This window comes from Tenrec ecaudatus, chromosome 10 (genome assembly GCF_050624435.1).
Source record: "Tenrec ecaudatus isolate mTenEca1 chromosome 10, mTenEca1.hap1, whole genome shotgun sequence".
NCBI lineage: Eukaryota > Metazoa > Chordata > Mammalia > Afrosoricida > Tenrecidae > Tenrec > Tenrec ecaudatus.
Window position 1 is genome coordinate 153,646,878 of NC_134539.1, and position 24,085 is coordinate 153,670,962.

At 61.3% G+C, this 24,085-nt stretch overlaps 2 protein-coding genes across 2 annotated transcripts; both read right to left on the reverse strand.

Annotated features, from left to right (window-relative positions):
• Nucleotides 1-838: 838 nt before the first annotated feature.
• On the reverse strand, nucleotides 839-13,662 carry UNC13D (unc-13 homolog D). The gene is made up of 31 exons (XM_075559453.1): nucleotides 13,412-13,662; nucleotides 12,630-12,665; nucleotides 12,351-12,458; nucleotides 12,127-12,186; nucleotides 11,976-12,042; nucleotides 11,584-11,764; nucleotides 11,216-11,260; nucleotides 11,043-11,111; nucleotides 10,889-10,958; nucleotides 10,690-10,794; nucleotides 10,503-10,595; nucleotides 10,316-10,419; nucleotides 9,642-9,759; nucleotides 9,428-9,552; nucleotides 9,187-9,277; nucleotides 9,042-9,098; nucleotides 8,432-8,529; nucleotides 8,173-8,355; nucleotides 7,963-8,083; nucleotides 7,366-7,509; nucleotides 7,137-7,235; nucleotides 6,844-7,050; nucleotides 6,578-6,646; nucleotides 5,259-5,338; nucleotides 3,889-3,994; nucleotides 3,726-3,797; nucleotides 2,998-3,081; nucleotides 2,787-2,907; nucleotides 2,500-2,623; nucleotides 1,904-2,100; nucleotides 839-1,373 (listed from the first exon to the last, which is right to left on the reverse strand). The coding sequence occupies exons 1-31, from the start codon at nucleotides 13,526-13,528 to the stop codon at nucleotides 1,252-1,254; spliced, it is 3,273 nt and encodes a 1,090-aa protein (XP_075415568.1). The 5' UTR covers nucleotides 13,529-13,662; the 3' UTR covers nucleotides 839-1,251.
• A 1,013-nt stretch (nucleotides 13,663-14,675) lies between these two features.
• On the reverse strand, nucleotides 14,676-22,693 carry WBP2 (WW domain binding protein 2). The gene is made up of 8 exons (XM_075562228.1): nucleotides 22,550-22,693; nucleotides 19,886-19,994; nucleotides 18,910-19,045; nucleotides 17,625-17,717; nucleotides 16,644-16,778; nucleotides 16,394-16,516; nucleotides 15,687-15,763; nucleotides 14,676-15,585 (listed from the first exon to the last, which is right to left on the reverse strand). The coding sequence occupies exons 1-8, from the start codon at nucleotides 22,606-22,608 to the stop codon at nucleotides 15,538-15,540; spliced, it is 780 nt and encodes a 259-aa protein (XP_075418343.1). The 5' UTR covers nucleotides 22,609-22,693; the 3' UTR covers nucleotides 14,676-15,537.
• Between the last annotated feature and the right edge of the window lie 1,392 nt (nucleotides 22,694-24,085).

A 24,085-nucleotide genomic window follows, 5' to 3' on the forward strand; every position in this document is an offset into this window, starting at 1 on the left:
AGCTCCTGGAGCCTTGCTGCCCGAACCAACCACTTGACTTCAACCTGTCTCCCTCCCCAGAGGGCCTTCCAGTTGTGCCCCGCAACCCCTGAGTTCCAGACCCCGGCATGAATCTGCTGTGAGTGCCCAGAAAGGGGGTTCCCTCAGTCCAAGGCCCAAGCAATGTCAGTGGCCCCTGCCTTGGTGCCAGTCGTCCCTCACTGCTTCGTGGTGATGAGTCGGGCCTCCTTAAGGAAGTGGTTCCCAGCCTTCCTAATGCAACCCCTTAATACACTTCCTCGTTTGTGGTCACCCCCCACCATAAAATTATCTTTGTTGCTACATCACGGTCATTTTGCTACTATGAGTCAGGCGACCCCTGTGAAAGGGGTCACGACCCACAGGTTGAGAACCGCTGCCTTAAGGGTTGGGCAGGACTGCAAGGCCCCCTGCCGAGCACGTTGTTTTTAAGAGGACAACAGACTGTTAAGTAGGTAGCAGTCTGAGCTACTTCCGAAGAACCCCACTTAGTCACATCCCCCTGGGGGAAACAGTTACCTTCACACACCAGCCAGGTCTGCAGGTCTGTCACCACAAAGCGGCCTGCCAAGCCTGCTGTGAGGCCTCTGTATGTGGTAGTCGTGACCCACAGGCGTCGGCCTGCCCGGTGTTCCAGATTCCTCGGACCTGACTGATGGCTTCCGTAGGAATTCAAGGTTCCGACAGGCTTAAGGACAGGGCTCGTCCGTGACCGGGGACTGCCATGTCCCTAGGCTGGTTACCTACGTTTCCCATAAAGCTGTGACCCAGAAGGACAGTGGATTGACAACTTTATTATTTGCTTCTCTGTTGTTTCCGAGAGGCAGGCAGGCGGGTGCTGCCCCAGGCAGTCGGCAGCCCCTCAGACACAACTTCCTGTCTTGCCCTCCACGCCAGCCACTTTCAGCTGCAGGCTCCTCAGGGACATGCCACCAGGGGCTCCCCAGGCCCCGTGAAGTTGAATGCGGTGCTGAAGATCAGCCAGGGAGCCCGCACGGCCCGTCCGTCCGTCCCGAGGCCAGAGCAGGCAGGGAGGAGGCAGAGCCCCACCTTCCAGAAGGGAGACAGCTGGGCCCTTCCTGGGCTGAGCTGTGGGGGCAGGGAGTATAAATATCGCTAATGGTAACCATCTCCAAGGCTGCGTTCCCAGGCCTGCAGCACGTCCCTGGAACTCTGGGCCAGGCGGGGGGGTGGGGGGGGGTGGCGGTGCTTGAACTGTGGGGGAGGCCCCTGCTACCGGCCAAGCCGTGGGGCGTGCTGTGCGGCCTGCTTGGCTCGCTGCCGCCGCACCCTCACGAAGGCCTGGGCCTCACGGTCCCCCTTGCGGCTCTCCAGCAGCTGCAGGATCGGGTCCCCTGTGGAGAGGGCATGAGGGTCAGACTCAGGGGGCCCCCATCCAGGAGGTTTCGGGCCTGCCAGTGCCCAGCCCCCAACTGACCTGGACACTGGGAGGCCCCACCCAGCCAGACTCACAGGGCAGGCTGGAAGCCCTTGCTGGCCGGGACGCGCTGACCCAGTTGTGTAGAAGCAGTGACTAGGCTGGAGCTGCACCCCTCACGCTTCCGTGGGCACCTCCCGCTAGTTAACGAATTCCTTCATGCCTCAGTTTACTTGTCTATGAGGCAGGGTCATACCTCATCCTAGGGTTGCTGTGGGAACTGAGTCTTAGACTGGGGCCGTGAGGGGTGCAGAGGGCCCAGTCTGTGATCACGTGCTGCTCGGGGACCAGGGCCCTCTCCCCAGGGTCCGCTTAACTTTCACTGCCTCCTGATGAGACTCAAGATACACCTTGTCTCCAGTAACACAAGCCTCGGCCCTCAGGAGACCCCCCTAACCCTGACTGCCTTTCTGGGGGCACCTGCCCTTGTCCTGGGGCTCAACCTACCGTTGGGGGCGGGGTAGGTGAGGGGCAAGCGGGTCTGTGGCACCTCTCCAGGCTCCTCGGCCCCAGGAAGGCCCTGCACTGAGCACAGGGGCAGGAAGGCCTCGCCTTCGAGGTCATCGGCCCCCAGCGTGTCATGGTCCAACACCGTGAACAGGAGGCACGCCCCCTCCTCCTGGCATGGCTCCGCGGGCACCAGGCTGGGTGGGGGACACAGTTGGGCTCACTCACTGCCACTGCCTCCCCTCTTGACCCTTGGGGACAGGCCAGGGCCTGGAGGAAGAAAGCCAGCCCTCGGCCGGTATTCTCCAGCCCCTGCTCAGACGCCTGCTCTGACCACAGGCTGGTTGTGATCCAGGGCCTTGCGCCCTTTGCCCCCCCCCCCCACCCGCTTCTCAGCTCAGGGAGCACACTGCAGCTCCTGGAGGCCTCGGAGCCAGGTTCAGGCAGCCATCCCATCTAGCAGCCCCTCCTGACCTTCAGGAGCAGGTTCGGGACCTTGCTAGCAAACCTTGTCCCAGGTGTTCCTTCCCTGGCACCCACAGAGACAGCTGGGCCAGGGCTGGGTCCCGGGGACCATGGGAGTTGGGACTGCTCACAATTCAAAGGTCTCATCGAACAGCGGGTGCAGGTCCTTCTTGTGTTTCTGGGTCTCCCGGGGGGCCAGCTCGGGGAAGACGTGCCTGGGCTCCAGGGTGAGCTGTACAAAGGGGTCACTGGAGCCTGGCACGGACCCCAGGCAGAGGATGGGTGTCATGCTGCGCAGCCCCACAGCACTGGCCCTCCTGGTGACCCGGGGAAAGTGCATGCAGCGCTCTCCACAGGAGGGGCAGGCAGGCCCGAGGGCTAGGGACTGGCAGGTGACCAAAGGGCAGCAGCCACTCACCATTAGAGTCCAGGGGCAGCAGGCTGGAGGCGCTGAGCAGCTCGACGTGCAGCTTCTGCTCCGAGGAGCGGTAGGAAGCCTTGACCGTGACCACCCCGAGCTCCTCGGAGGTAGTTTCTGCCTGTGGTGGGGAGCAGGCACAGTGTGGGCTGGGCCGAGCCACCTCAGGCTGGGGCCAGCCATGTTGGGCAGTGGGAGGAGGGCACCTTACCTGCTGCTCCAGGCGCCTGCAGAAGTACAGCCGGATGAGCTGCCGGCTGGAGGCCGCCTGCAGCTCCAGGTCCCTCTGCAGAGCCTGCAAAGGGGGCACTCAGGGTCATTGGGAGGAGCCCAATCTAGGGGAAACGCCAGTTTGCTATGGAACATGCTGGGTGCTATGGGCCCAGGAAGGGCTGGCTTCACGGGCCATGCCACCTGGGTGGTGCTGGTGTGCAGGGCCCGGCGCTTAGAAGGGCCTCCCTCTTGGTTTGGTAAACACTTGGTTGTTCACTTTAAGTCAGCATTTAACCCAGCAGCCACTCTGTGGGAGAAAGACGTGGCCACCTGCTTCTGTAAAAGCGACAGCTTTGGAAAACCCGTGGGCAGCTTTACTCCATCCCCTGGTGGCATGGTTACACATCCGTCTGCTAAGCTTCAAGGTCAGCAGTCCGAAACCGCCAGCCACTCAGAGGGAGAAAGGCAGGGATTTTACCTTCTATAAAGTGTTAGTCTTGGGAACTCACGGGGCCATCGGAATTGAGGACATGACAGCCAGTTTGGGATTTCCGGTAACAAGGTCCCTATGCATAAGAATTGTCTGGACAGCCGGTCCATCATCTCGAATTTCTCCATGGTTTGTGACCCAGCGCCCCACATTCTCATTCTGCACCAGGCTCCACAAACTCTAGCCCCTTCTGGCACAGGTGAGCCCAGAAAGGTGAACCCCCGCCCCCAGCTCACCTCGAAGGTAGCTGTATGCCGGGCCTCCGGGGGCAGGCCACAGCCCTCGGCATGGAAGATAATCTCCAGGTTCTGGGTGGTAAGAAGCAGCAGTGACTTCGGGCTCACTCCCTTTACTCCACCCCCACCCCCCCAGGGCTGGGCTGGTCTCAGGTGGCCTTACCTGCAGCGCAGCCTTCAACCTGCTGGAGGCCAGCGGGGAGGTACGCTGCGAGGCGGCTGCCTCGGCCAGAACCGTCAGTGTATGCGTCCAGAGCAGGGTCAGAAGGCTGGGGTGAGGGCGGTGGACAGGAGGCCATAGGAGGAAGCAGATGTGAGAAAGAGGTGGGAGGCCTCCTGGGCCCCAGGGGAGGGTGGGCTGTTGCCCTGGGGGACAGAGGGCAGTGCAGGTGAGTCCGTCCTGTCCAACATGCTCCCCACCGGTCAAGACTCCACTTCAAAGCAGGGGCCGGGAAGAGCGTACAACTGCTCCCACCGATGACGGGATCACCACTCGATGGTAGGGACCAGACGAATAGGGGTCAATGCCTCCGTGACCTCAGGGTGTGGGGATGGGAGGAGACTACCATAGCAACCAAGACACCATCCCCACAACTGCAATCTGACAAGCGTCCATGCCCAGTCAGCACGGAAGCCCCACCAACGTGGTGCAGAGTAGAGAGCGCGGGAAGCCAGCAGTCCACCTGGTGTACACCTTCGGGCCCTAGGAGTCCCTGGGACGGACTGAGCATGCTCTAGCAACTCACTCAAGGGTTGGTGGCTTGCATGCCCTGAGGGGCCTCCAAAGGAGGGCCGGACCACGTTGCCTAAACAGTCAGCCACAGCTCATTCCTCAGATTCACCCCCAGCAAGTCTTCCTCTGACCCGACCAGTCAAATCCCACCCTGACCTGACACGCTCCAGCCAGAGCCAGGTCAAAGGCATTGGTTTCATTTCCGATGCACCCGCACAGTTCAGCTGACCTCCGGGGCAGCAGTGAGCGTCCAGTCTAAATCCGGGTGTATGTGCCAAACTGCCACATCAGCGGCCGACTGTAGCCAAGAACATGAAAGGCAGGCTGTGCCTACACCACGGGGGCCAGCAGATGGGGTCTTTGGGGAAGTGGGGAAGGAGAGGCTGACGGCCTTCCTTGGCCCCAATTCCAGGTCATTGCCATCGTCGTCATCACTGCTATGGCCGCCATGGGTCCCGTCTCAGGTCCTGGGTACAGGCACCGTTCCCAGCACTAGACAGGACTCACTGAAGCTTTCCAGGGCCCCCAGGCAGCCTGGATCCAGAGCTCACCTCCCACTCCCAACTCCGTGTGTGCACAGTCCCTGCTTGCAGACAGACCCTAACCACAAGTCCAAGGCTAAAGAAGAATGTGCACCACTCAGCTGGCTGGGGCAGGGGCAGGTTTGGGAGGTACTGAGCTCCCCATCTTGGGGAACAAGCTTTTGAAAAGGCTGGTGAAAGGTCATGCAAGGAACTCCCCCCCCCTCGAGAAGGGCTGCCCAGGGCAGGGAGGGTGGGAGCCGAGCGGGGAGAATACACCTGCTGAAGTTTTCCCGCACCAAGTTGGTGTTCATGTAGCAAAGCTCCGCCTCCAGGAACTTCATCAGGGGCACGATGGCCTGGGAAAGGGGTGGGGGGAGCATGTCTGCTTCCTGGCCCTGATCCCCAACCCTTCCGGCTCATAGCGACCCCATGCACCAGCAGACTTGCCCCACCCTCACAATTGCCACGTTCAAGCCCATCACGGCAGCCACGGTGTCAGTCCATCTTGTTGGAGGACAGAGGGCCCCAAGCTTCTGTGTGAGCCCCAAGGCTGATCACAGCTTGCCCGCCCCCCTTGACCCTTCTCTCCCTCTTGCTCAGTCTGCCCCAGCTCCAGCCCCAGCCCCGGTCCTGCTGGCCCTCTGTACCCCCTCCCTTCCACCAGCCAAGAATGGTTCTGCCTCAGGGCCTTTGCCCATGCGGCTTCCTCTGCCTGGAACGCACTTCCTCTAGATCCCCTCCTGGCTCCCTCTTCACTTCCACTGGGTCCTGACTCGCCCCATCGCCCTCTGCAGCCAAAGCAGCCCTCGGACTCTCCAGCCCTTCTCCTTAGCTCTGGCTATTCCCGACTACGCGACACATAAATGAGTCTCTTATTTCCTCTCCCTTTCCAGAATGGAAGGCCCCTGGTGGTGCAGGGGCTGGTGCTTGGCTGTTAACTGCAAGGTCAACAGTTCAGATCCACCACTCCTGCCTGTGTTCCCCTGTGCATGCCCCCCACTCCCAGAATGACCCAGAGGTCTTCCTGCTGAAGGATGAGGGCCTTGTCAACTCTAGGACACGGCCCATGTGCTGCGCTTGATCAGTTTCCCCAGCGGCACAGTGTGGGGGCATCGTTCTACTCTGCCCTCCGGGCCCACTCAGAGCCAGGACCAGGCCGCAGCGGGTTCGCAGGTACTAGAAGGTCTGGCTCGTTGTCATTGCTCACTGAGTCGCCCCCAGTGTCTACATCAGTGTCTGGCACAAAGCAAGTGCTTCCCTTATGGCTGCCGGGCGAACGAAGGTGTGTATTAGTATGCCCTGTGGACAGATGATAAGACAGGCCAGCTCGCGTGTCCCTGCAGGGGCAGCTGTAACCAGCAGCTGGTCTGCCTGGCAGCACAGCCCCAGCCCTCCTCCTGCTGCCCGCACACCTGACCTAAGGACACTACTCGTCAAGGTGTCCTGCACTCCCCAGCATCCAAGGAGGAAACAGAGGCCCTGGGAGGGAGCATGGCCCAAGTCTGAGAACTCTCTCTGACACCCCAGGGCCTTCAGCCCCTGGTCCGCCCGGAACCCCTCACAGTCCCTGGTGGGCGGGCAGAGATCACACTCACGTCCTCCAGCAGCACGGACTCCTTGAGGGCCAGGAGCTTCTGGATATGCTTGGCGATGCCCACCTCCAGCTGGGGGCACGACATGGGGGAGGACGGAGCCAGGGCATGAGTGCCTGGCCATGGGGTCATGCTGGGGTTCAGGGCAAGAGGAAGTGGGGCCTGGGCAGGAGGTCGGGGGGACTTGGAGCCGAGGTCAGGCTATGGGTGGGAGAGGTGCGGGGCAGGCAGTGTGTGTGTGGAAGGGGGGGCAGGGGAGTCCAAGGCACCTGCTCAGCCAGGGTGCGGACGCCAGTTCGGATCTCGTGGCCCAGCCCGGCCAGCGCGCCCTGCAGCTGGGCGTGCAGTGTGTGCTGCAGCTGCTCCTGCGCCAGCACGGTGCTGACCCGCTGCTCCAACGCCTCCCACCCCAGCTGGGTGGGCAGCCGGCCGATCACCAGTCGCAGCTGCTCCATGTCGTTCACCACCACACACAGCTGGGGGGTGGGGTGGGGTGGGGAAACACAGCTGTAGGGCCTCCCAGGTGTGTGTGGGGGCTGCACTCTGCACCACTGGCCCTTACCATGTTGGCTGCCTGAGCCTGGTCCTTCTGGACGGCAGAGAGTTCACGGGCCCGGGCCTTGATGAGGCTGCAGTACACCAGAGCCAGCCGACAGGTGTCCTGGGACGAGGAGGGGCAGAGGTGCTGAATCAGTGGCTATGCAGCTGCCCCGTGGGAAGGGGAGGGGGGAAGGCTGGGGCAGAGAGGTGGTCCTAGGGAGGGGGGAGAGACACCAGGGAAGACTCAGTACCTCCACAAACTTGACGGTGATCATGAAGGCCTCCTCCGGGTCCGGCCAGTCCAGCTGCCGGGCCGTGTGGCTGATCTGGGCGAAGCAGGTGGATAGGTCCACGGCTGACGTGCTGTGCTTGGTCAGTTCTCCCAGGGGCACCAGCTGGCGGGGGGTGGGGATGGGGAGCACAGAAAGGATTGCTCAGGCTCCAGCCTAGCTTGTCACTCCCACCCTGCAGCCAGCATTATGGGTCTCCGACCCCTGGTGGCTCCTCAGGCAGACAAGGTTCAATCTCAGAAACTCACATACTCGGTTAGGGTCTAACAGGGTCACTGTGAGTTGGCATTGACACCAAGGCAGTCAGGCTGTTTTTTTAGACCACTGCCAAGCAATGCTTTAAGGTTAAGCCCAAGGGCATCAAGAAGCAGAGATTTGCAAAGGGGGGTTCCCAGCTCCCAGAGGGGACAACGAGCTGGCTTCCCACTAACATGACAGCACAGGAAGGACCCCAACCGAAGCTGCCCCAGTAGAAGCCCCGCCCCTAACCCCGCCCCTGCCTAGCTCCACCCCCACTAGCTTGGCTCCACCCCGTATCTCATTTCAGCCCGCCCGCACCTGGTCCATCTGCACTGCCCGCTGCACGCGCGCCAAGGCCACGCTGTACGTCTTCTGCAGCCAGGAAGGTATGGCCGGCCGGAACCAGCGGTGGAAGCCGTCCAGAGCCAGGGCTCCGTCCCTGCAGAGCCCGGGGTTCAGCGGGATAAGGCGTAGGCCCGGGCCCCTCCCGGAGAGCCTCCTCCACCCCGCAGCCTGCCAGCAGCCCACCTCTCTGAGGGGTTCGGGCCCAGCTGGCAGAACTCCTTGAGGCTGATGTATATCTGGAAAAGGCTCTCCCCCATCTCTGGGGACACCTGGCTGCCCACCGCCACCGTGTGGTCCTGCACCCGTTTGGCCACCAGCCACTGCAGCTCCAGGAATGCCGTGGAGAAGAGGTCGACCTTGAGGGTGCTGGAGGACAGACAGTGCTGGGACCCAGCGCCACTCGCCCTTGACTCCGAGCCCCCACCCCTTCCCCCTCACTCACTTGTGGAAGATCTTGTTCCAGGTGCGCTGGCACTGGTGGAGATCGCCGGTGACATCCTGTACCAGGCTCAGCAAGGCCTTGCCGGCCTCCAGCAGGCCCTGGCAGGCACAGAGGAAGCTGGGTGGGGCTGTGGGCATGGCCACCCCCACTGGCCCAGCCTCAGCCCTGCAGGACTGCCCCAATCCCCCACTCCCTCCTTCATTCCCACCCCTGTACATAGCCTCAGCTTCCCTCCCCATCCCTGCATGTCTGCCCTGGCTATCTACCCCACAATTCTCACCCCTACACACCTGCCTCAGACCCCCAGCCCCACCCCTACACACCTGCCTCAGACCCCCAGCCCCCCCACACACCTGCCTCAGACCCCCAGCCCCACCCCTACACACCTGCCCCAGTCCCCCAACCCTACCTCTACACACCTGCCCCAGTCCCCCAGCCCCACCCCTACACACTTGCCCCAGTACCCCAAACCCACCTCTACACACCTGCCCCAGTCCCCCAAACCCACCTCTACACACCTGCCCCAGTCCCCCAGCCCCACCCCTCCATGCCTGCTCCAGACTGCCCACACCCCACAAGTCTATCCCAACTCCACAGGCCACCCCCTCACCTGCATCATGGGCTGATGGTGCTGCTGTTTCAGGTGGAACCACTCCACGGTGCCAGTCTATCGAAGGGGACAGCGGGAGGGGGGTCATAGAGGGCCTGCCAGCCCCAGGCCCTTGCTCTGCCCGTCCCCAGCGTGGGTACCATACCCGCAGGGCCTCCGTCACCAGCTGGGGCAGTGGGGCACTGTCGGCACACAGCTCTCCAAAGGCCTTCATCTTACACATCTGAACCAGAACCCTACAGAGGCAGACACTCTGACCCGCTCACCTGTTGCCCCTTCCACCCCACCCGCCTGCAGACTCCCCCACCCCCCTGCTGCCCCTTCCACCCAACCCGCCTGCAGACTCCCCCACCAAGGGAGGAAAGCAGGGTCATGAAGCCCCTGACCTGAGGAGAGACTGCAGCCGGCCCAGGGAATCAGCGATGGAGAGCGGGAAGACGGAGCGGAACCTCCGGATGAGGGAGAGGCCGTAGGCCAGCAGGGAGCGGAACGAGGTGGCCAGCTCCTCCAGCTGCCGCAGAGATGTCCCCGTGACCATGGGGTTGGCTCGGGGTACCCAGATGGCTGCCCTGAGCCCTCACCCCCTCGCTCTCAGCTTACCTGTTCTTCCTTGAGCCGACCCTGGATCCACTGGTACTCGATGCTGGTGATGGGGTGCAGAAGGCAGCTGCTGGGGAACTCCAGGCTCTGGTAGAGGCGGCTGTAGGCCAGCCACTGCCTGCAGTGGATAGGACAGGGTACTCTCCGGGCCTCCTGCCCAGTGCCCCACCGTGGCCTCTCCTCCTGTGCACCAGCTGCCATGCTACCTGGGACAGAGGGTGCTGGAGGCATGATGAGACAGGAGGGCAGTCGCAGGTGGGCCAAAAGGTGGCCCCGAAACACCCCTGCCAACATTCTGTGAGAATACAGTAATGTAGACCTGGGCCTAGTGAAGCCCAGGTGGTGTAGTTACAGGTGGGCTGTGATCTGCAGGGTCGGCAGTTTGAAACCACCAGCAGCTCCTTGGGAGAAAGACTGGACTTTCTACTCCTGTTGACAGTCTTGGAAACCCACAAGGGGGTGCTTGTGAGTCAGCACTGACTCCCTGGCAGTGAGCAAGACCTGGGTGTAAACCCTGCTTTTGACATCCTGGGCCCCAGGAGACTCTCCAGAGCTAGCCTTCAGCTGCCTGCTGGTGGAGGCTGTCCCCACCCCCACCCCACCCCAGGGGGCAGGTGAGTACACACACACACACACACACACACACACACACAGGAGCAGGGCTTTGCACTCACGCCATGGACTGGTGGAAGTCGGACAGGTCCTTCTGCATGGCGTGGAGAAAGAGAATGGTGGTAGCCTGGGGACTCAGCGACCCATCCCAGGAGGTACTGCCTGCCTGGGGAAGGAAGACAAGATGGGCCCAGGGTGCCAGACCTGACAGCAGCTGCCCTGCCCTGCCCAGGCCCGGGAGGGCAGTACCTGGTGCTTGGTCACCTCGTGGGACACGAGCTGCTGCAGGAGGTGGAGGTGTACCCTGTAGCTGGGCTGGGAACGGCTGGCCCTGGTGGCTCTCTGCAGGGGACAAGCAGAGCTGTGAGCAGGGAGGACCAACCCCCACCCAGCCCCAGCCCCTGGGGGCTCTTCCGCCCATCGGTCGCAGGCCTACCCGCTTGTGGATGAACTGGAATTGGAGGTGGCACTGGCCCCGGTCTGGGTAGGTTTCGGTGCAGGGCTCCAGAGGGTACCATTGGTCCTCCCGACAGCGTAGGTCCTGGGGTCAGAGGGCAGGAGGGCAGCGTGGGAAGCTGAACCCAATTTCCACCACCACCATCACCCAGCCCAGCACCGCCTCCCAACCCGCTCACCTGCAGCCTCAGGACCAGGTTCCCCAGAAAGTCATCCTGGCCCTTGTCCTTCCGGACCTCCTTAAGGATCCTGTCGCAGGGTGGGGGTCAGGAGAGCCATCGGGCTGGGCATGCAGAAGGCACCCCCCTCCTTTCGCTCCCTGCCGGTGCTCACCTGCGCAGGCCGTGCAGGTCGGCCAGCTCTCCCAGCTTCTGCCTCACAGACTCCACCGTGTCCAGGTCCCTGGTGGACAGCAGCTTGAGCCGGAGGCGGAGAGGCCATTCCCAGCCCCCTGCCACCCTGGTCCCCGCTCCCCCTTCTCCTCCCGATCCCTGGACTCCACTCACCACATGTCCAGATGGAAGCTGGCTGTGGCTATGTCCTTGAACTCACTGCAAGGAGAATGACCACCAACAGGGCTTTAGAGGGGTGCCCACCCCCCCACCCCAGCCAGGCCACACACTCCCCCAGCCCAAAGCTGCCCTCCAAGGCTCCCCACCTGGAGTCGAGCTACCCCTGCCCCACCTCCCACCAAAACGGCACCCCTCCCTCCTTTAAGCTGACACTCAGAGGACCCGCTGCCCCAGCCTTAGTCTGTCCTGTCTGGCTAGCTGTCTACTCAGCCTGGAGATGGGGTGGGGCGGGGGGGCGTGTCCAGGACCATGCGGTCTGTCCTGGCTGAGGCCCATTCTGAGGGCAGCCCCGGGCCACCTACAGGATGAAGGTCTCCTCCCAGACGGGGTTGAGCGTCTGGGCGATGGTCTGTGTGCGGTGCGTATGTTCCTCAGGGATGGTGTCCCTCACCACGGCCTTCTGTCGCCGGCGGACCCCAGGGCTGCCCCCGGGCGCGCCCACCCCCTGATCGATGCCCAGCAGGCAGTAGGGGTCGCTGAACCCTGGGGAGGAGGGGAGGTTGAGGCAGGCCAGGGGTCAGCAGTGCTGGCTTGGAGAGTCAGTCCCTCCTCGACTGCCCTCCCCCAGGCCTGAGCCTCCTGCAGGGAAAGGTATGGCAGGAGGGTGGGAATTCTCCTTTTCCCAGACTGTAGTCCAAGGGGTTGAGATGACTTGAGGGGAGGCCCACCCAGGGCCCCACCCTCTACCACTCACCACTGACGTCCTTGCCCAGAATGCCCTTGGCTTGCTTCACGGTGGCCTTCAGAAAGAACATCGGCTTCTGGAGAGGCAGAAGGAAGGGGGCTCTGAGTCGCCCGCAGGACTTGGCCTCCTAAGGTGCCTGCTGCCCCCCCAGCCTGCTCACCTCCAGCTCCCGGACCTGCTGCAGCATCTGCTGGTGCTCCTGGGGCGCCAGCTGGAAGGCCTGTGGGGAGCGCAGGCTGGTGGGTGTCAGCGGGCAGCAGTGGGGCTCGGGGTGGGGGCTGGGCAGGCTGGTGGGTGTCTGTGGGCAGTGGGGTGGGGGTTGGGCAGGCTGGTGGGTGTCCGTGGCAGTGGGGCGCGCGCGGGGTGGGGGCTGGGCAGGCGCACCTCCTGCAGGTAGCGGAGCAGCTCCGAGGCCTCCATCACGTGGTTGGGCTCCGGCTGGCCCAGGCGGTGCAGGACGGTGTAGAGGGCTTCCTCATATAGCAGGGCACACTGAGACGGACGGACAGACGGACAGGGTGACCTCAGGGCCCACCTGTCCACGGTGGGCGCTTTGTCCCTAACCACCCTGGCACCAAGTCCTCGCCCCCTGCTGGGCCACTGAACATGACGGTGGAGGTCCAGCCTAGGACGTCTTCATCCCCCCAACACCCCATCTCTTACCTCCTCAGGGGAGAAGTGGTGAGATGGAGGCTCCACCTGGGGTGGGGAGGGGGGCGAGGAAATCCAGTGTTAGGGAGGGTCCAGCCCAGGCCCCACAGGCAGGAACGCCACCTCAGAGGCCGGGCTCCCGGAGTAGCTGGAGCCCCAGCCCCCAGTCTCAGCGCTCCAGGGTCCGCACCTGCTCCCACAGCAGCCCGCCCAGGGGTTCATCCTGTGAGCTGGCTGCCTCGTCCCCTGGCCTGTCAGGGCTGGGGTCCATTGGTGCTCAGTGCCCCCAGTGTCAGGGCCCTGCCCTCGCCACCCCTCCCACCCCCAACTCCTTCCTGCCCCAGAGGAAACGGCGCTGCTTATCTGGGCTGAGAGCTGCGCGCCCTGGCGGAAGTGAGGCCCAGCGGCAGAGGTGGGAGCCTGGGGCCTCCGGCTGATGTCCACGCCACAGCCCACCCTGCAGCCAGAGAACCTGCCTCCTCATGGAACCAGCACTGCTGACCAAGGAGAGGTCACCCTGCTACAGGGAGGACAGAGGGGCTCCTGCCCCTGATCTGGGGCTGGGGCCACCCAAGGGACACGTGCCCCGCCCTGTTCCCAGGCTGACTCAAAGGCTTTGTTCAGGGTAGGGCAGGAGGGGTGGTGCGTGGGGAACCAGGGGTCAGGTCCTCAGCTTCAGCCCCAGCCTTCCAAAGGTGGGGGCTGACCAGTCAGTGGCTTCTGCACCCCAAGACTGCAGAGCCCCACCCAGCTCGTTCTCCCCGCTGTGGGCAGGCGCAGGCGGCCACTCCTACCTGGAGGGCCCTGGAGGGTGGGGGGTCCTGCAGGTCTTGGGCTTTGCGGCGTCTTATCTTGATGGCTTGGCGCAAGAGGGGCGGGCGCCGCTGGGGTTGGGAGTGGGGTGTCGCCATGGTGGCTGACTCTGCCCTGGGCCACCGAGAGGACGAGAAGCCGCAGGGTTATGAAAGGGTTCTCGCTGCTGCCACCTCTGCCCGCCGGGCGGGGCCGGCTGCTCTGCCCAGGAGGGCGGGCACGCTGTGGCAGGCCGAGGCTCCCAAGGCTCCCCACACACAGCAGGGTCAGTCGGTTGGGGCCCTGTGCCGGCCTTCCTCCTGCTGGGAAGATCCTGTGATCCTGCTGGGATGTCTGGCTGGAGGAGAAGGTGGACCTTTGGGGCGGGGCGGCCCCACCCCTCCCATGGAGCCCTGGGGAGGGTCCAGTGCTTGCTAGGGGCAGCCCACAGGAGCTAGACTGCGCTGCCCCTCCCAGAATGAGAGCCCCTGGGGTGACACTTGGGGGCTCTGGAGAGGCAAAGCCCCAAGCAGGAGACAAGCAGGCCTGCCCCACCCTACAGGTGACATTCCTTCAAGGTGAGGTGTCAGTTCAGGGACCGGCTGAGCAGGGCCAGGCACCCACCCCCTCACCAAGTGGTCAGGAGGGTGCTCCTTTCAGATGCCCTTGTAGGGGTTTAACCAAAGCCAAGGGATCCTGGGCAGGGCTGTACCCAGGGGAAGGGGCAGGTGGCCATGGGCACATCCTCCCTCCCAAGAGGGGGCTGGACCCAGGAAATTTGAGTGTGCTCAGGGGGTTTGTCCCACCCTCCCTTCTCCCCCTGCCCCCAGGCACGAGGTCCATGTGGGTGGTTTGAGGGCAAGTTGCCCAATGGCCAGTACTTGAGCCAACTCATTCTGGATGGTGGCAGCTGTCGCCTGAGGGTGGGCTGCACTTCTGCAAGGAAACTGCTGGCCTCCCACAGCCTCCTGCCCGGCCACCACCACCCCCAGCTCCGTAAGGCTGTCATCTCACTCTAGCCAGGCCCAGGGGACTCTGGGTGGGGCCTGATAGCCAAACTACTGTGAGAATGGGGACAGAAGGCGGAGGCCCTGGCTGTGTGGGACCAGATGGGGTGGAGAACAAGGGACTCCCCAGGGAGGGAGGGAAGGAGGGTGCCACACCCGCCCTTGCTTCAGCAGCCAGACCACCCGCTCCCCCTGCCTCCCTCCCCAGAGCCCAGGAGGCCCTCACTTGTTCCATGACTTCACATTCTCGGGAGACAGATCAAGGTGCAATCAGGGTTTATTTCACATTCATATATTAGCTGGGTGTTTGTCAAATAAATAGGGAGTCCTCTTTAGGTAGCCCGCCTTCTTCTCGATAGTATACTTTAGTGCAGTGGGGACAAGTCACCGACTGGGCGGGCACAGGGGAGGGGAGGGCAGGGGCTGGCAGCAGGCGCAGGCCAGGCATGGCTCAGGGTCAGAGGGGCCCTTCACGCAGCGCCCAGGGGCACGATGGCATAAACATGCCCCCTCCAGTTCCTGTCCCAGAGGCCCCTCTGGAAGGAGAGATGGAAAAGGAGAGAGAGCGGCCTCTCCCAGGCCTGGCATCTGAGCCCTGCCAACTCCTGGTAAAATTCCAAGTCACTCGGAGGTGGCAAGAGTGACCAAAGCCAGGAAAGGCAGGTGGTAGGGCCAGGGCAGGGCAGGGCTGGGTGTGGAATGTGAGCTGAGTGTGGGCCGGCCGGCCGGAGCAGAGTGGGCACAGGGGATGTGGGCTGTGTGGGCAGGGGCCCTCAGGAAGGGGCTGGGCACCCTCCCTGGCCCAGAAGACACAGCTGGTCTCAGGAGGTCAGAGATCGGAGCCAGCTGATGTCAAGCGGCTCCCAGGAGGAGGGACTGGACTGGGATGGGGGGAGGAGATGGCCGGAGTCCCTCCCTGGGGAGCTGCTATTTGAGTGAAACAGGAACCAGGGGACAGCCCAACTTCCTGAGGCAGGCAGCCGGAAGGCCCCTCTCCACAGACAAGGGTCCCTCCCCAATGCTGGTTCCTGCTGTTTATCAGCCGCCCTGGAGGAAGGACCAGGGCCTCCCCACGCCCCAGGGGAGGGTAGGAGCCGTGGGAGGAGGCACGCAGGAGGGGTCTACTGGGTCTTCTTGTCTTCGGGTGGGTAGTAGGGAGGGGGTGGAGCCTGGTTCAAAGGAGGAAGAGAGGGCTCACATTAGAAGGATCAAAACACAATGCAGGGCCCTTCCCGCCCCCCGCCGCCCCCCGCCCCACAGCCGCACTCACTGTGGGCATGTAGACATTGTGGGGGTTGCCCGGGTTGTAGTAGGCGCTGGCGGCTGCTTCGGCGGCCTTGGCTTCGGCTGCAGAAGAGCAACACAGGTGGGCAGATGGCCCAGGCAAGCCCTTCCCTCCCCTCCTTGGCCAGCTCGGCTTGGCCCAGGCTGTGGGGCTGGGCCCAGACTCTGGCCTCCTGCTGCTCAGGGCCCTGCCGCCCCTCCAGGGACACTGCAGTGGGAGTTACTGCTCACCAGTCCCGGGGGTGGTGGGTGGGGGGAAGAAGAAGAATTGCCAAACCACCCTTGAAGGTGGATCAGTGCTGACTCAGGGGCAGCCCCCCCCCGCCCCCCCCCCCCCCCCCCCCCGTGAACAGGCTCCACCCTGGTACTAAGGGCTGCCTTGCTTAGAAACAAGACCGCCAGGCTCCCTGTCAAGACAGCTCTGGAAGGACCGGAACCTCAAACGGTCTGGCCAGAGTTAACGGCCTGCACCACCCAGAGGCTTTGTCCACGAAGACTGAGTTGGGGGTGGGGTTCTGGCCAGCTGAGGGACAGAGGGGACTGGAGACTAGGATGCTGTAGTCTGCCTCTTCTCCTAAGAGGTCCTTCCTGAAGCTTAGCAAAGTCCCTAAACCCCACAGGGATCGCTCACTCGTGGCAGGGACTCTGGCCAGCTTCCTAGAGGGGCTCATGGGCCTGACCCAAGGACCTTACCTGCAGAAGTGGAGGGGGCATCAGGGCCGCTGACCGGAGGCTCCATGGGTCCAGGATAGGGCGGGGGCGGGGGCTGCACGTATCCCATGGCCCCATCCATCATGGGGGGTCCTGGATAGAACTCTGCTCAACAAGAAAATGATGGGGACCCAGTGGGCACCCAGCCCCAAGCCCCAAGGAAAGCGGTCCCCCAAAGCCTGGCCGCCGCCTGTCTGGGTGGGGCACAGGGTGGGCAACACAGGACACTCACCAGGTGGGGGCGGTGGGTAGGGGTAGCCAGGAGGGCAAGGGTACATTCCATTGGCGACAGGCGGGGGAAAGACATAGGCCCCGCTGGGCATGTATGAGTACCCATAGGCTCCACTGGGGGCTTCACCTCGGGAGGCTATAAGCACAAGGGAGAGACAGGTGAGCCCGTGGCCAGAGGCGGGCCAGGGCTGCAAGACCCACCCCTCCACATCTGCAGGAACCTAGGTAGGCTGGGTCAAGGGATTTGTGCAGGACTGAGGGCTGTACAGAGGGGTCTGTGCACGGGTGGAGGTGGACAGGGGTCTGTGCAGGGGTGGGGGTGTACAGAGGGGTCTGTACAGGGGTGGGGGTGTACAGAGGGGTCTGTGCAGGGGTGGAGGTGTACAGCGGCATCTGTGTAGGAGTGGGGGTAGATGAAGGAGTCTGCAGGGGTGGGGGTGTACAGAGGGGTCTGTGCAGGGGTGGGGGTATACAGAGGCGTCTGTGCAAGGGTAGGGGTAGAGGCATCTGTGCAGGGGTGGAGGTGGACAGAGGGGTCTGTGCAGGGGTGGGGTGGGTGCAGGGGCACAGGGGAGCAGGACTCAGGTAGGGGAGAGAGGGTGTTGGGTGAGGGTGGGGCTTGGTAGCATGTCTGCTAAGCACATCAGGTGGTGGTAGCATTTAAAAAGTGCTGGCTTGTTTACTGCTCCAGTGCTTTGTTCACTTGTAAGAGGCTGGTTAAAAAGATCTTTTGTTTACACAGCTGTGTTGAAATGCCTTAAACCTGCCCCAGGCAGGGGTGAGGTGGGGGCTCCCCATGCAAATTAAGGAGGGCTCCTTCCCCTGGGTCCTAGGCAGCTCAGTGCCCAGAGACTTAGTCCTCAAATGCTTAAAAAACAAAACAAAGAATCAAACAAACTCACACCAACAAATAACCACCGCCCCCACCAAGTGCACTTTCCGGATGCTCTGGCCCTGGCCCCTGTCGGCAGAGCCTTCCTACCTTGAGAGGCCACCTGAAGCATTCTCTGTCCAAACTCGATGGCGCCCCCTGCTGTGAAGGTGAGCTTGTAGGAAGCAGAACCTTCCCAGCCACCTAAGGGGAGAACCGGGCACACGCAGCTCAGAAAAAGAAAGCCAGCCCCTCTGTCAGCCTCTGAGTGCCCACACAAGGAGCGCTGGGGCCCTACCGACCACTAGGTCATTAGTTTGAATCCACCAGCCACTCTGCGGGAGAAAGGCAGGCTTTCTACTCCGGAAGAGAGCTGCCGTTTCTGAAACCCACAGGGGCAGGTCTACCCTGTCCAACGTCGGAATCGACTTGATGGCAGTCAGTTTGGTCTGGGAGGGCCCCACCTAAGGAGCCCTGATGGTGGAATAGTCACGTGTGGCTGCTAACTGCCAAGTCAGCAGTTTGAAACCAGCGGCTGCTACGTGGAGAAACATGGGGCTTTTCCTTTCCTGGTAGTCTGTCTCAGGAACTCATAGGGGTCGTCTACCCTGTCCCACAGGGTCCTGAGTTTTTTGTTTTGTTTTGCTTTTTACCTAGGCCCCCACCCATCACATGGAGGCTGCTGGGAGAGGCCAGTTCAGAGGGTGGGATTTGATTGGTTGGTCCTTCTCCCATCCCTCGAGGGCTGCTCCACATCTGCTGGCCTCACGCCTTCTGGCTCCTGCTGGGTCTTTTCTGGAACAAGCATGTCCTACCCACCCCCGCTCCTGGGCAGCCACTGTGCCCAGGCCCCAGAGCGTGGACTTGAATCTCATGTCAAAGGGATTTCTTGGCACTTTCTGCGAAGGGGCTTTATAGGCAATACTTACTCAGCACCAGCTGGCACTCAAGCTCCCATCAGCCTCTTGGCCAGCCTGGCATCGCCAGAGGGGAGACCACGAGCCTGGCTGGTGTGCAGGGAGGCAAGACGGATGTGCCCAGGTCTCGGGTGACTACTTGTTACCGAGGGGCAGTCAGTCCCCTTTCCCTGCACTTCAGAAAGGCCCTTCCCAAGACCAGGGCCTTGCTTCTTCTGCGTCTGAAGACATGAAGAGGCGCCCAGGACACAGCAGGCCTCTGGGCTGCACAGTCAGCCTCTCTGCTGATTTTCCAGCCTGGATCCCAATGCCGTTTTCCCGAACTCCAGGGCTACCAAACTGCAGCTCTGCTGACCAGCTGGCAGTCGCATGCGGGTCGGGGCACAGCCTGGTGGCGAGGGTCTCCAGAGGAGGCCTCCCAGGCATCCCTGCAGGGAGCTCCCACTGGGTCCCCCTCTTCTCGTCCATCAGTCACTCACCTCCTGCTTCAGCCTTCACTGTGCCCGTGATGTAGTTCGCACCAAACACGGGCTGTTTGATCTCACAGCCCTTCATCAGGTAGAAGGGCATCATGAAGGACTGCATGGCGTCCTTTCCTTTGGACAGAAAGATGACCTGCAGGGACACAGGGCGGGCCTGTCACCACCTGGACCCAAGGGTAAGCCGCAGTCACCTCCTGCTTGTTTCCTGTGTGGGGTGAGCCAGGTGCCAGTCCGGTGGCCAGAGCCGAGCAGCCCAGCGCTGCAGGCAGCTTCTGCAAAGGGGCTCTGGGGGCAGCTGGAGAGAGGCATGGCGCTGGCAGCACCTGCTGCGAGAGCACCAGGCTCTGTGGTTTCAGTGACAATGAGGAGCTGGGGGAGGTGGTGTCCATGTCTGCAGGGTCCAGCGGAGGCCAGGCAGAAGCCAGGCCTGGACTCCTGAAGAGGCCAGTGTCTAGCCTGCTTGCCTTATAGATGAGATCAATAAGCAGGAGGGGGGTATGGCGCCGGATGCCCGGAGATGGGCTTACCTGGCCGAGAGCGGGCCGCTCTGCCCAAGCAGTAGCTCTATCACCTGGTTCTAACCCATGACTGAAGATGCCAACTCCCACCCCAGGGGGGACTTTGTGACACCCCTGCCTAAGTCTAGCTCCAGGGGCCCTCCAGGGAGCATGCTCTGGACACCTGGCCATTGAGGGGACCTCGCTGCTGGGTCCGGCCTGCCCCACTGGCCCCAGGGCCCCTCTTAGGAAACCCAACATAATGGAGGCTCTCAAATGCGGACCTGTGCCGGGAGCAGCCAGGCCAGCTGCAAGAGGCTGGGCGTTCTAGAATCTTCTCAAATCTAGGAGCATGTGACGGAGAAAGGTAAGAGCCGGGCTCAGCATACTTAACCCAGGAGGCTGACTGGGTCTGAAATTCACCCCCTCTGAAGGCAACAAATCTCAAAGATGAAGGGACCCTCCGTGTGACTCACCCGGTACGGGGTCAGGTAGACACTGCCTTTCTTGGTCCCCTTGAAGGCCTCGGGTACATTTTTCATGTCACTAAATGCAAGTTCCACATGCTCATAGGACATCAGGATGCTGGGACAAGAGGGACAAGAGGGACAGGCCGTGTTGACACTGCTGGGAGATGGGATCTGCATCCCAGGGGACTCCCCGTCCGGGCGCAGCAACCAGGCACCTCCTCATGTAACCACACACAGCCATATGGCAGCCTCGACCTGCAGGGCCCGCTGGGCAGCTCCCCCAAGAGGCCACTTACACTGGGCTCCCGTGAACAGCGGTCGTGGGGGAGCTACCGACCAGGAGATGCTCTCGGCCCTCCAGAGCCAGGCTGGGTTACCTGGGTTAATGCTTCTACTTTGCACCAGGTGCTGGGTGCTGTTTCTGGGCTCGTTTTTGAAGCCTATGCTTAACAGTTACAAGACGCTTTCCTCAGGGTTCCTCAAACCCGGGATTCTTAACCTGGTTCTGCCAGGGTCCCGTCAGGAAACCCTGGAAGGACCATGTCTGAGGGGTCTCAAAGAGCTCGTAGACATGGAATGAAAACATCACGGCGTTCTTCCCAGGGGTCTGTGAAGCCCTCTTGTATAGCCACCATTCTGGGAGGAGAGGCCACAGCTCCTGTCACCCAGGAATAGGCTCAGGGCTAGAAGGTGAAGATGATTTTAAATATACAGAGTCCTGGTGGCGCTGCGGATAAGTGTTAGTGCTAACTCCAAGTCCGGTGGTTCAAAACCCACCAGAGGTAGCACAGGCGAACAAGGAGGCTATCTGCTCCGGTCATGGTTTACAGTCTCAGAAATTCTATGCGAGTCAGAATCAATTCAGTGGCAATAGGTTTGGCCTTTTTGGTTTTTAAAGAATTGTGTATTTCAAAAACAGGCGTCGCTGGGTGGCACAAATGGCGAACATTCTTGCTCGGCTGCTAAGGGCAGGGTGAGAGGCTTGAGTCCACTAGACGCATCTTGGGAGAAATGCCTAGCTATCTACCGCTGCGAAATCCACCACTTAGCCAGGTCTCCACTGGCCACATGGGCCATCCTGAGTCCATTTGAACTCCATGGTTTGGTTTATTTAAAACACTGGATTGAAACGTTAATGACTGTCACATGATTTTTTTTTCCTTCCCCCCAGAAAAGAGGCTGAAGAACTTTCTATATAAAATACCACCAGGCACACCCTCCTTGAATAGTCCCATGGATCCCTGAGCCAGGTAGGAGGACCTGCGGGATAGATTGCTGTCTCAGGAAGGCATGGCTAAGAGAGAGAAAAAGTGGCCCCAGGAAACACTACCAAAGGGCTCAGGAAATGTTTGCTCAGGGCCGGGAGCTGGCAGGGACTGAGAGGCTAAATACCAGTCATGTGAAGTTCCCCTAATGGCAAGAGAAAAACGGCCCTAGTTCCTGGGCTCCATTCATCCCTGTCTTCTCCTAGCCTTCTTGACTTTGGGGTAGGGAACTTGGCAAAGAGATTTGGGACCAGAAAAGGTCAGCTCAGGGAAGAGAGGCGGAGTCTCAGACTCCCATAGAGGAACTGAAGGCCCAAGTTCAGGCCCAGCGCCTCTTCTGACTCATCCAGCTGGCTCAGGTGACAGGTCACAGGCTGGTTGCTGCCCTTCGCTGGCTGCAAGGCACATCTCCTCTGAGGTCACAGATTCCTATGGTCCCTGACTCAGAAGCCCTCCAGTGCTGCTGATCCAGTTCTTCTCGATGGCTAAGGGTGCCGAGAGGAGAGGAAGGAAGATCTCCAGAGAGATCTCTGGGTTGTGGAATGACCCAAGTCAGCTGTCATTCAAGAGTAGGCACTGTGCTAATCCACAATCTCGTTACCTATTCATTGCACCTCCGTCCGGGGAGCCTGGCTTCTCACCTGGGAACCGAGTCGTTCTGGAATACATTGAAAAACTGCATCCTGTAGCTAAGCCTAATGACTCGTGGTCTGGACTGACTCTTGGTACTCTCAGCTCTTACTTAGAAGCTCCGAGTCATTTACAGTTGGTGCATCATCTACCCCACAGAATCAAAAAACCAAATCCACTGCCATCCAGCGCTTTCTGACGCATAGCCACCCTGCAGAGGGGGGTCCCAAGATTGCAAATCTTTACCGGAACAGGAAGTTCCAGCTGAGCGGCTGGTGGGTTGAGAACCGCCCAGCCTGCGCCTAAGCCAGAGTGCCACCGTACAGTGCCCAACGTGTCCTAAAACCTCACTGGTGTCGTGGGCTGCTAAGGCGCTCGCTGGGCTAGCAGGCTGCAAAGACCAGTTCGACCGGCGCACTCCGATCAACTCCGTGGCAGCGGGCTGGGGGGAGGGGTGGCGGCGGAAAAGTCTTCCCAGCTCTTAAAGTCATCGACTCCGGGAAGAGGGGCACCAGCGCCCACGTCCCTCCCCCAGCCCCGGAGCACTCCCTGTCAGACCCACCCACGCCCCCTCAGCTGATGGGAACACCCCGGCCCCTCCCTCACGACCCACCCACCTGCCTCCAGCCCCGCCCCAGCCCGTTCCCCAACACCCCCACCTCTGACGCACCCCGTCAGTTCCCCTCCCTTCGGGCTTGTCCCCGCAGCCCCCCGCCCCCGCCCGCGGTCGGTGCCCGCCCCCGGGCTCTCCGGGACCGTCCTCCACGGCCCTCACCTCTCGGTGTTGTTGACGATCACCCCGCCGCCCTGTGAGTGATTCTTGTTGAGCGCCATAGTCTCGGAGAGGGGTCCCGAGACTGGCGCCGCAGTGCGCTTGCGCCGCTTCCCGGCCCGCCCCCCGTGGCGTCGTTCGGATTAGATTAGCCAATTACAGCCCTTGCGCCGGGGCTGCGCCAACCAGCTGCTCCCATGGGTCACGTGGGGACGGATTACGCCCGCTGCCCCAGCGCTACTTCCGCCTGCCTCATAAACAAGTCGAAGACTACGAGTCCCAGGAGGCAATGCTCCCGTCGCGCCGACCGCTCCCTAGGTCGTTGGAAGGATGCATTTTGGGACTTGTAGTCTTCCAGGTCAGAGGCCTGGCCTGATACCCAAAGGAGCCCTCTTTGACGCAGTGGTTTGACGGGCTGCGCATCGAAAGGTGGGTACGTTGAGTCCACCTGCCGCTTCACGGAGCTGCCTTCGTAAAGACTGACAGCCTAGGAAACCCTACTCCGTCCTGAGTGGGAACCAACTGCTTGACAAAAGGGTGGTGGTGAAGTGCCATCCACTCGGTTCCGACCCAGCGACCCGATCTACAATGGAATGAAACCCGCCCCTGCCCGACGCCATCCTTACAGCCGTTCTTGTGTTTGAACCCGTCGTTGCAACCACGATGTCAGTCCATCTTGTCCGGAGTCTTTCCCTTTCTTCGCATGTTCTTTACCAAGCGTGATGTCCTTCTCCAGGGACTGGTCTCTCCGCACATGTCCGAAGCCCTGAGAACAAGTCTGTACATCCTTTCCTCTGTGGTAGAGCTAAACTCTCAACACCCACTTCCCAAAAGGCGGTGGATGGTAGTGACCGCCCCAAATCTATTTGCAGAGTCCCCACATAGATCAAGCCTTCCGGTCCCTAACCAAGGATGCAGATAATCTTGCCCTCAGTCAGAGTACCTTGGTAAGCAGATGATCTCCACCTCCCTCCAGCTGTCTGGGGCCGTGGGGAAGGGTGGGCTCCCTCTTAGGGGCTTGCCTGGCTGTGTCTTCGCTAGAGGTCACCTACTGGAGACAGTGCATGGTGTCACATAGTCATGAGACAATCTCACCCTATCAGACTGCCTTGGTTGGAGGGTCCTGGACCAACCTTGTCAGCCCTTCTATCTAATGTAATGTACATATCTTAATCATGGTCCTATTCCTGCTCCTATAGCCACCACCTGTAACTGATGTGCTGATCTGCCACCAGTCATGAAATGTGAGTTTCCTTTGTTCCATGCTTTATTTCAATAACTAGCTTCCCTCCTTGAATCCACGTTGACCTCGAGCTAACTAACAGCCTCCCCCATCTGGACGGTGTGTCTGTTGTTGTTTTGTCCTTTATAAAACATAGTCAATGTCCTCCTTAAACTATAACTGAGATCGGGATCTCTTTTGAACGCTAGGACACCTCTGAAGAGCATCTTACAGTACTTCTCCCGTGACACGCTTGTCTGCCCTTTTGGCAGTGCGTGGTACTTTCAATGTTCTTCTCCAGCACTGTAATTCAAACA

What these genes read in the sequence shown, in the direction of transcription:
- UNC13D (XM_075559453.1), bottom strand. Translation starts at nt 13,528, where the DNA reads ATGGCGACACCCCACTCCCAACCCCAGCGGCGCCCGCCCCTCTTGCGC. An exon ending in AGCAGGTCCGGGAGCTGGAG is followed by an intron (nt 12,043 to 12,126) that starts GTGAGCAGGCTG and finishes CTGCCTCTCCAG; the next exon opens with AAGCCGATGTTCTTTCTGAA. An exon ending in GACCTGCACGGCCTGCGCAG is followed by an intron (nt 10,959 to 11,042) that starts GTGAGCACCGGC and finishes ACCCTGCGACAG; the next exon opens with GATCCTTAAGGAGGTCCGGA.
- WBP2 (XM_075562228.1), bottom strand. Translation starts at nt 22,608, where the DNA reads ATGGCGCTCAACAAGAATCACTCACAGGGCGGCGGGGTGATCGTCAAC. An exon ending in GCTTCAGGTGGCCTCTCAAG is followed by an intron (nt 16,779 to 17,624) that starts GTAGGAAGGCTC and finishes TTGTGCTTATAG; the next exon opens with CCTCCCGAGGTGAAGCCCCC. An exon ending in TGCCCCCTCCACTTCTGCAG is followed by an intron (nt 15,764 to 16,393) that starts GTAAGGTCCTTG and finishes GCTCTTCTGCAG; the next exon opens with CCGAAGCCAAGGCCGCCGAA.